This window comes from Condylostylus longicornis, unplaced genomic scaffold (genome assembly GCF_029603195.1).
Source record: "Condylostylus longicornis isolate FDR11 unplaced genomic scaffold, ASM2960319v2 ptg000002l, whole genome shotgun sequence".
NCBI classification, from domain to species: domain Eukaryota; kingdom Metazoa; phylum Arthropoda; class Insecta; order Diptera; family Dolichopodidae; genus Condylostylus; species Condylostylus longicornis.
Window position 1 is genome coordinate 31,201 of NW_026577971.1, and position 9,983 is coordinate 41,183.

The 9,983-nt window shown below is 29.9% G+C and overlaps 2 protein-coding genes across 3 annotated transcripts; both read left to right on the forward strand.

The window, feature by feature from the left end:
- Window positions 1-1,018: 1,018 nt before the first annotated feature.
- On the forward strand, window positions 1,019-6,227 carry LOC129605336 (heme peroxidase 2). The gene is made up of 13 exons (XM_055515031.1): window positions 1,019-1,082; window positions 1,203-1,441; window positions 1,658-1,807; window positions 1,871-2,216; window positions 2,289-2,391; window positions 2,455-2,723; window positions 2,838-3,119; window positions 3,185-3,411; window positions 3,503-4,896; window positions 4,965-5,118; window positions 5,175-5,583; window positions 5,663-5,816; window positions 5,901-6,227. Coding segments are annotated over exons 1-13 (3,915 nt in total). The 5' UTR covers window positions 1,019-1,080; the 3' UTR covers window positions 6,087-6,227.
- A 1,378-nt stretch (window positions 6,228-7,605) lies between these two features.
- LOC129605693 (oocyte zinc finger protein XlCOF20-like) lies at window positions 7,606-9,125 on the forward strand. Of its 2 annotated transcripts, XM_055515614.1 has the most exons (3): window positions 7,606-7,830; window positions 7,894-7,917; window positions 7,998-9,125. In XM_055515614.1, exons 1-3 carry the CDS (start codon window positions 7,638-7,640, stop codon window positions 8,915-8,917), a joined length of 1,137 nt encoding a protein of 378 aa, XP_055371589.1. In that variant the 5' UTR covers window positions 7,606-7,637; the 3' UTR covers window positions 8,918-9,125. The 2 variants fall into 2 exon arrangements, with proteins under 2 accessions (XP_055371589.1, XP_055371580.1); XM_055515605.1 differs by having other exon boundaries at window positions 7,606-7,917.
- The last annotated feature ends 858 nt before the right edge of the window (window positions 9,126-9,983 follow it).

Genomic DNA, 9,983 nt, shown 5'->3' on the forward strand with positions numbered 1-9,983 from the left:
AATATTAAGAATAAGCTTTTAGACTTGTGTGGGATCTACTCGAACCTGTTAAGCAATTCCACCACAACTTCAGAAATATGTCTGACCCATAATTGGACACATGACTGCCAAGTTTCATGAATCTGACTTTATTATTTTTCCAAATATTAAGAATAAGCTTTTAGACTTGTATGGGAGCTACTCGAACCTGTCAAGCAATCGCACCAAAACTTTAGAAATATGTCTGACCCATAATTGGACACACGACTGCCAAGTCTCATGAATTTGACTTTATTATTTTTCCAAATATTTAAAATAAGCTTTTGGGGTTGTATGGCAAGTACCCGAACCTGTCTATCAATTCCACTAAAACTTCACAAATATATCTGATCTATAATCGGACACACAACTGCCAAGTTTCATTAATCTGACTTTATTATTTTTCCAAATATTTAAAATTAGCTTATGGAGTTGTATGGCAGGTACCCGAACCTGTCAAGCAATTCCTTCGAAACTTCGGAAATATATTTGACCTATAATTGGACACATGACTGCCAAGTTTCATGAATCTGACTTTATTATTTTGCCGAATATAAAAAATTTACTGTTGGAGTTGTATGGCAGCCACCCGAACCGGTGCAGCTATCCCATTATAATTTTTAGAGCATGTGTAGAATATAATTGGACACATGTATACAAAATTTTATATTTATAGCTTTATTAGTTTGTGAAATATTTAAAATAAACTCTTGGAGTTGTATGGCAGCTACCCGAACCCGTTGTCCGACTTAGTCCAATAACAATAGGGTTCGTCCTTGGCACAAAAGAAAAAACTTATGAAAGTTTGGTGTCGATTGCATTATTCGTTTTTGAGTTATCGTGCGATCGGACGGACGGACGGACGGACATGTCTAAATCGACGCAGAATTTTACGCTGAGCAAGAATATATATATATGTCCATACCGCAGATGACTCTTTCAAGTAGTTACAAACTCCATACCAAAGTTAATATACCCTTCACGAAGTGCAGGGTATAAAAAAAGCATCCAACTTTGCAGTATAACACACTAAAAACTTTTTATGAGCATCATTATTATTTTATGTAATCGAATTAAAAAGCCAAAAAATTACATAAGAACTCCATAGTTTGTACAAACCCATATTCAACTATATAAATATTTAATTTTTAAATTATTAATTTTATTCTTTATACTCTTTACAGGTTTGAAAGCTTAGTAAAGTGTAAAACAATGGAAAAAAATATCGATATATTGAGCTCAATAAAAAATATACACGAAGGCAATGTAAAAGAAAATTTTTTTTTGAACACTGAAGAAGAAAATTCAAGAATATGCAAAACAAATATGTATAGAACATTATCAGGACACTGTAACAATATATTTTATCCGAAATGGGGTTCAAATGAAGATAATTTCCTCCGATTGATTAAATCAGAACCCGGTAAGAATGTGAAAATTTTAATTAAAATTATATCCTTGGTTTCAAAATTGCAATAAAATCGTATGAGAATACACAATTTAATACGAATAGCTACAATTCATAATCTTTAATTCTTAACTCTTAAATGAATTAATATTCTTTTACGTAATTTTAAACTTATTATATTTAAAGAATATTTTAATATGATGTTTTCAATTTTTTATTTCTTTTTTCAAGAATTTCAAAATTTTGATGTAAAACCACCTGAGGTAATTGAAAGATTTTTATCGGAAAGAATTGAAAATAAAACTGCTGATCCTTTTATAACTTCATTGGCACCTGGTTGGGCTATTTTGGTTGCTTTTGATATAGCAGGCGATTTATCACGTATTTTTTTGAAATAGTCAAATGAAATATAAAATATTTACTAAATTATTTATGATATTTTAGGTAATATAAATGAAGCAACAAGTTATTTAGATGCATCAAATATATATGGTTATGATACTCAGCATAATGAACAATCAACCGATTTGAAATCACCAGATGGTAAAATTACAGAATCATTTTGTAGAATGTGTGACATACAAGGAATTGTTGGAAAATTACATAAAATATTTGTTAAAGAGCATAATACTTTAGCAGACGAATTACATAGATTAAATCCAACATGGTCAAGTGAAAAAATTTTTAGAGAAGCACGAAAAATAGTTATAGCCGAAATTCAACACATTACATTTAATGAATACATTCCATTTATAATGGGAGCACATATAAATCCGTTTGACGATTTGAGGTAAATTTTTTTTTTTCATTTTGTGTTTTCATATTTTATTCATAAATATAATCGTATAATTTTCTTTTATAGGACATTAGAAGAATATAAATATTCGAGCTCAAACCGACCTGGGACATTTCTTGAATTTGCATTAATTACATTTTTATATTTTGGAACCAGATTAAATAATAATGTACTTTTTAAATTTAGTAATCTCTCGTTTATAAATTTATTTATTTATTTTTTTTAAATGTAGACATCATCAGATAATATAAACGTTATTTTAAATCAATCAGCATCGACCAGAATTTTTAATCATGAAATTTTCGAAAAAAACAAAATTCCAAATCTTTCTCAATTAATAGAGATTGAAAGAAACAATAATGTGTCATCTTATTCATCATATTTAAAATTATGCAGAATTTCTGATCAGGATAAAAATAATAAAATATTTAGTTATGAAGATTTAAAAGATATTGGAACTATTTCGCCTAATAACTTGGAATTACTGAAAAAGCTTTATAAGTATAAAATATTTATTTTATTTTGAATAAACACGAAAAAAATATACACATAAAATTTAGTACAATTACATAACCATACATATACGTTCTTTTAACCAATTTGCTTTTATTTTAGAAATGCGAGCCATATTGATTTAGTTGTAGGTGCATTAATGGAAACTCCTTTGCCTGGTTCGTTATTGGGCCCAACAGCAAGTTGTATATCAGCTATACAATACTCTAGTCTTAGAATAAGTGATCGATATTGGTACGAAGATGATATATTTCCATCATCTCTTACAAAAGATCAACTAAAAAGTATAAGGAAATTTACGCTATCAAGTTTATTATGTAATAATGGGAAAGATAAGATGTATATTTCAAGAAAAAATTTATTTTTAAAAGAAGATGATTATTTGTAAGTAATGCTAAATAACTTTAATTGTTTTTTATTACATGGAATTATTTTCCTTTTGATTATAGGAATTTTCCATTATCTTGTAAACAGTTTGAATTATTAGATATTGAACCATGGGATTCAGAAAGAAAAGAAATCTCTAAAATATCCACAATACATATTGAAGTTCCTCAACCGAAACGAAATTCTCAACTAGATAATGTACCCACAGACCTAATCCAAAAGGCTGTAAAGAGAATGGAAGAAAAATTGTTGGAAAGAAAAAAATTTGAATATAATTCTTGGCTTGAAAGTAAATAGTTTTTTCAACTATAAACACAAAAAAAAATCTAATTTTCTAGCTTTTATAAATATCAAACCTTTATTTATTATTTTTGCTTAAGATGGTGGACTTGATCCTAAATCTCCGGAAGGTGTTGCAGCCGCATTTAACAAGGCTAATACTGACGCTTTAAGAATGGCTAACGTATCTCTAATGTACGAATACGCTACAAATGAAATTTTACAATCTTTAAATGAAAGAAGAAGAAGACGTAAACGTCAAACAAAACAACAAGGAAAAAATTTCGATCAAAATCAGTTTTCTGATTTGCTCCAAGTAATCGATATATCATCATTTATATCTCCCTCTACAAATTATATTCAGGAAAATGATGGTTATTGCAATGATTTTCAAGCTCAATGTAATCCAAATAGTCCTTTCAGAACACTGAGTGGCCGTTGTAATAATGAAAAGAATCCAGAATGGGGACAATTTTTATCCCCATTTTTAAGACTTTTACCGCCGCAGTATGATGATGGTGTATCGAAACCACGTTCGCTTTCGACGTCTGGTTTACCACTTCCAAATCCTAGAACAATATCAACATTAATTCATCCAGACATTTCAAATTTGCATGGCAGATATTCCTTAATGGTAATGCAATACGCTCAATTTTTAGATCATGACCTCACATTAACACCAACTCATCGAGGTTTTCATGAGTCAATACCAAGTTGTAGAAAATGCGATTCCCCAAAAAAGGTTCATCCTGAATGTAATCCATTCCCAATTCCAGCAGGAGACCACTATTATCCAGAATTTAATATAACAAGTGGAGAACAGCTGTGTTTTCCATTTATGCGATCGCTTCCTGGCCAACAAGGTCTTGGTCCAAGAGATCAAATAAATCAAAATACTCATATTTTAGATGGATCTCAAATTTATGGGCAAAATAATTGTATTGCAACAAAATTAAAAGGATTTTCAGGAAGATTAAATTCTACAATACATCCTGTAAGAGGAAAAGAGTTACTTCCACAAAGTCCACACCATCCAGAATGCAAATCAGCTCAATGTTTTATTGGTGGAGACGATAGAGCTTCCGAGCAGCCAGGACTTACAACAATACATACAATATTTTTGCGTGAACATAACCGAATTGTTGAAGGACTAAGAGGAGTTAATCCACATTGGAACAGCGAACAATTGTACGAAAACGCTAGAAAAATTGTCATTGCTCAAAATCAGCATATTACGTACAACGAATTCTTGCCTCGTATCCTTAGTTGGAATGCAGTAAATTTGTACGGATTGAAATTATTAGATCATGGTTACTTTGATGAATATGATCCTACTTGTGCACCAATTATATTTAATGAATTTGCCGCTGCTGCATTTAGAATTGGTCATTCGCTGTTGAGACCTCATATACCTAGACTGAATGCAAATCATCAACCAGTTGAACCTCCATTGTTACTTAGAGATGGATTTTTCAAAATGGATGTATTGCTTGTTGTATGTAGACGTTATTTATAAAATCTTGGTAAAAATACTAATTCAATTACACTTTAATTTTTACACAGCCAGGGATAATTGACGAAATAGGAAGAGGTTTAGTTGCAACACCAATGGAGAGTTTAGACCAGTTTATTACTGGTGAAGTAACGAATCATTTATTTGAAGATAGAAAAATTCCATTCTCTGGAGTAGATCTCATTTCACTTAATATTCAAAGAGGTATAAAATCTTTTGAGAATTTTAAAAAATTACTTTGACACTCATTGATCTTGCAGGTAGAGATCATGGTATACCATCTTATAACAACTACAGACAACTCTGCAATTTAAAAAGAGCTAAGACATGGCAAGATCTAAGCCGCGAAATTCCAACTGAAGTTATTGCTAGATTCAAAACTATATATGAATCTGTTGATGACATTGATTTATTCCCCGGAGCTATGACAGAAAGGCCATTGCAAGGTGGATTAGTTGGCCCAACTTTGGCATGTATAATTGGTTTACAATTTAGACAACTGCGGAAATGCGATCGTTATTGGTATGAAAACAATATACCAGGAATAAAATTCAGTGAAACACAATTAGCTGAGATAAGAAAAACAACGTTAGCTAAAATTGTTTGTGAAAATCTTGAAATACAAGGTGATATGCAAAGGGCAGCTTTCGATCTTCCAAGCAACTTTTTGTAAGTAACTATTACCTTTATATCATCAATGTAGATACATTTGTATGTATAAAACTTTGAATATTAACACAAATTTTAGGAATCCTAGAGTACCTTGTCAGTCAATGCATCAAATTGATTTATCTGCATGGAGAGAATCCCAAGACGGATGCGAAATCGGCGGAAGAAAAATAAATGTTGGAGACTCTGCTCTACCATCACCATGCACAAGTTGCGTATGCACACTTCAAGGAGTAAGTTTTAAATCATATGTTTTTCTGTAATAAATTTTATTTTTGTAAAATTTAATTTTCTGAAATATTTTTAAATTTTTAAAGCCTCAATGCGCTTCCCTTCGAATAACGGACTGTAATGAATTGCAGAGAGAATGGAGTTTGGAAGACATATTAAAAGATGAAGTTTGTAACTCGCAATGTGGGGCATTTATTAAGAGAAACGTTTTATCAACGGGACTTAAAAATCAAAATTTAAATACATCTAATCGATTTAAAAATACTCGATAGGAATGTAGAAACGTGATCAAATCTTAATTTTAAAATTTTAATTATACCTAAATGTAAATGAAATGTTGTTATTTTTAAGTTTATGTGCAAAAAGAGTTTTAAACGTTAAATTACTTTTATTTAATAAAAACTAATTGTTAATTTAAATGTAGTTTGAAAAATTCATAATGTACTACTGCTACTATTTTTTAGTACAATCCTCTGAAATAATTTATGCAATGCTCAAGTGCCTAGCGCTTAGTACTTAAGGCACTTGATAATAGTAACATGATTAGCGAATCGTTTGAACATGGTTCATATAATTCCCGAAAAAATTTTTAAATTATCATTGCTGTGCAACCGTCTTCGTGGAAGAAGTTCGTTTCCTGAAAAGTAAATATTAAAATTTCTACTTTCAAACTGGTTTTTCGTTAAATAACTAATTAACTAACAAAGCCATTTTTTTGATGTTGGTTAAACTATTACAGATAACTATTTCATTAAACTGAACTATTTTTTTTTTGGTGGAAAATGGCATAGACTTGTAGGTACCTTGTTTAATTATTTTGGTTTTGAAATATTTATTTATAATTTTTTATTTCTTAAATTTAATCAACATATGGGGTATGATTTTTGCTAACCGGTTTCAAAAACAGTATACGTAACAAAAACAAAACACTGAATATTTTAATGCGACTATGCGGCTATTGTTTAAAATATATAAACTCCACCAGATATCACGAAGATTAGAACTTTTACCTGTGATTGCACGAACACTTCTGCATCAATAGTTGACATACGTTCCATTCTCCCTGCCAATAAAGCTTGTTGCCCAGGGGGAATGAAATGTATGTCAATCTTTAATGATTATATAATTGTTGGTTTTATAATAACTAATACAGTTACTAAAACAGACGACTAATGAAGCTCTAAATTAGAGTTGCGAACTTAAACATAATCGTTCAAAAAGATATTTCAGCTTCGCAAACGAACGAAATAAAGAGTCAGCTGAGCCATCAAAATTTAATCAAAATTTAAATGAGTTAATTTTTAATTTTTGTGCTTAAATAAAATATATCGAAATTTTAATAACTGGAAACCGATACTTTAAGTTGAACGCTTTAAGTATCGTCGATCATCTGCACCAATCAAAATTTGTATCTGTGTCAATTGCCATCATTATACATAACATTATAATTCGTAATGGAAATTTCTTTATACATACATCTTTGAAATAGACAGTAAGCTATTCATTAAACTATAAGTTTTCCTTGAAAAACGACGATTTATTTGTCAAAAATAACAATTTTTGTACTAATTTTAAATTTGAATATATATTTTTAGAATTCAAAAAATAAGTAAACGTGTAAACACGCACATTAAGCTAAAGTAATTATATTTAGCTATTGAACAGAACAAATATGTATTTGATTTTTGAAGAATTTTCCAAAGGTATTATAGTTGGCCAAACTGTGTATGTATGTATGTAATTTGTAAACTGTAAACAAATTGATTGATAAATTTGCTTAAAATATTTTGTTTATGTTTTTAATTGCTTATAATTAATCCTATATGATTATAATGGCAGTTTCAGAATGTATGTTGTCGAATTCACTAAATGACAACGAAAATTATGTTGAACTATACGAAAAACAAAATAATTCTAAAGAAGAACAGGGCTATAAATGTGGTGAAGCTTATTATGTGTGTAGTAAAGGAACAATCAATGTTCGATGCACTTTATGTGGAACATATTTTGAATACGGTAATGAAAAATACTTAAAACATATAATAAAGGATCACTTCAGTTCATATTTATTTGCAAAAGGATCTCAAGGTTACCATTTACCAGGTATTTATATTATATTTTTTTTGGGGTAAGTACCTACCCACATGTATTGTGTTTCAATTTCTTCATCGAACAATTTTTAGGCACTAACTCTGATGAAAACAATGAAATCTCAGATAGTAATAGCGGTATTAAGACCAATTTAAAAAAGAATTTTACGCAACAATTTGAAAAACTTGAAAGCAAAGACCAATTGAAAATTCGTAAATTTAGCAAAAAACGTTCGAAAGTAAAAAAAGAGGAGCGTCAGAGCCTAAGCTGTTCTGAAGAGTTCAATGATAAATGTAATTTAATCAAAAATGTAGACATTACTGATTTAAAAGCAAGCGACGGTCTTATATGTGAACAATGTGGAAGAAAATTCGCTCGTAAAAATACCTTGGAATCTCATTATGAAATCGCTCATAATCCTAATAGGAAGTTGTTTCCTTGTAGTGAATGCGAAAAATCGTTCACCACTTCAGAAGGTTTGATGGCGCATAATAGGCATTATCATACAAAAGAGCTCCCTTATATTTGCAAAGTGGAAAATTGCAATAAAAGATATGCAAGCCAAAAGGGATTAAAGTATCATCAAGCTAAACATTCTAATACAACATTTTCGTGTTCTGAGTGTAATAAACAATATTCGCATAAAAATAAATTGCAAATTCATTTTAAGAGGCATCATTCTGTGGGAAAAACTTATCATTGCGTGCAATGCGACAAAAGTTTTTATGGATCCTACTTTCTGAAAAAGCACATGGTTTGCCATACAAATGAAAGGCCATTTTTATGCGATCAATGTCCAGCTAGCTTCCCAAGACAAAAAGCTTTAATAGCTCATAAAAAGATTCACTCTGGAAAGAGAGATGAAATTTGCAAATTGTGTGGACAAGCTTTTAATCTCTATGAAGGTTTATATCAGCATATGAGAATTAGACATGGAATTAAATATTATAGAGCAATGACATTGCAAGATATGAAAATTAAAGAAAAAGAAGCTTCAAATACAAATTCCTAAGTTTAAGGTTAAAGTAATATTATTCATTATTGTTCATTTTATATGCCCGATAGAATATTTACAGATGGCTGTATGTACCAAAAATCAAGTTAAAAATGGACCACGTGAGTCGGTTAGATTGCTTTGGAAAAATACACCTTATAAATACTATTGAGTGTATCGTATTACATATTATATTATATACATACATATGTATGTATATAAGTATTCAAATTTGTACTGTTGTGCTTATATACATATAAAAACTATTCATTACTCTTTTGTACTAATACAAAATTTACATCAATTATAGATGTTTGTAGACATCCTTGAATCTTACGAAGAATCATGGTTACCAGTACCTATGTTTACACGATGACTTATTTCTTTATCGTGACTTCAATAATGCGCTTACGACGTAAAATTTTCCTAAATGCGCTCTATAGTAAGTTTAAGTACGGTATTAATACGATTGTAGTACCGCCTCAGAGCTTTCAACACTTTTATATTGTAAAAAAAAATGCTAAAGCTTTTGATACATTTTCGAATACAAATTGTATAATATTATGTACATGCTTTATTGCTGAAAATATATGCTAGTTTATATAATTGATTATTTCTGGCAACATTTATATGACATGTATAAGAAAAGCGCGCTCGATTTTTTCGATACCCAATTTACTTTTATTTTACGTATCCACTACGTATAAAACGCGTATAGGAAAAGTGTACAATGTCAAGAGCTTTTACTAAACTTTTTGGAATGTTACTTGATACAAAGATGTTACTTGATGGTAAAGTTTACGTTTTCAGCGCATTATTTAAGCAATGGTTTGTTACAAATTTTCACAAAACTCTTAGGTGTGTTAAATCTGTCGAAAATAATGAGTTACGAACTTAGCTGCGACGTAGATTTTTGATTCATCACAAATTCCTTTTGTAGAGATTATGAATGAGCATTGACAGCACCATATTTCGGGAGTTACAAAACCAGTATTTTATTTCAATTGTCAAGTGATTATTTATTTTTTTTTTGCTATTTTAGTAAACAATGTTTATACGAAAATAAATTCTGCAAAAGCGCAGT

Excerpts from the sequence above, each read along its gene's own strand:
- LOC129605693 (XM_055515605.1), top strand. The coding sequence starts at position 7,638 with ATGATTATAATGGCAGTTTCAGAATGTATGTTGTCGAATTCACTAAAT. Across the intron at positions 7,918-7,997 it reads TCAAGGTTACCATTTACCAG|GCACTAACTCTGATGAAAAC; the intron begins GTATTTATATTA and ends AACAATTTTTAG.
- LOC129605336 (XM_055515031.1), top strand. Across the intron at positions 2,217-2,288 it reads AATCCGTTTGACGATTTGAG|GACATTAGAAGAATATAAAT; the intron begins GTAAATTTTTTT and ends TTTCTTTTATAG. Across the intron at positions 3,120-3,184 it reads TTAAAAGAAGATGATTATTT|GAATTTTCCATTATCTTGTA; the intron begins GTAAGTAATGCT and ends TTTTGATTATAG.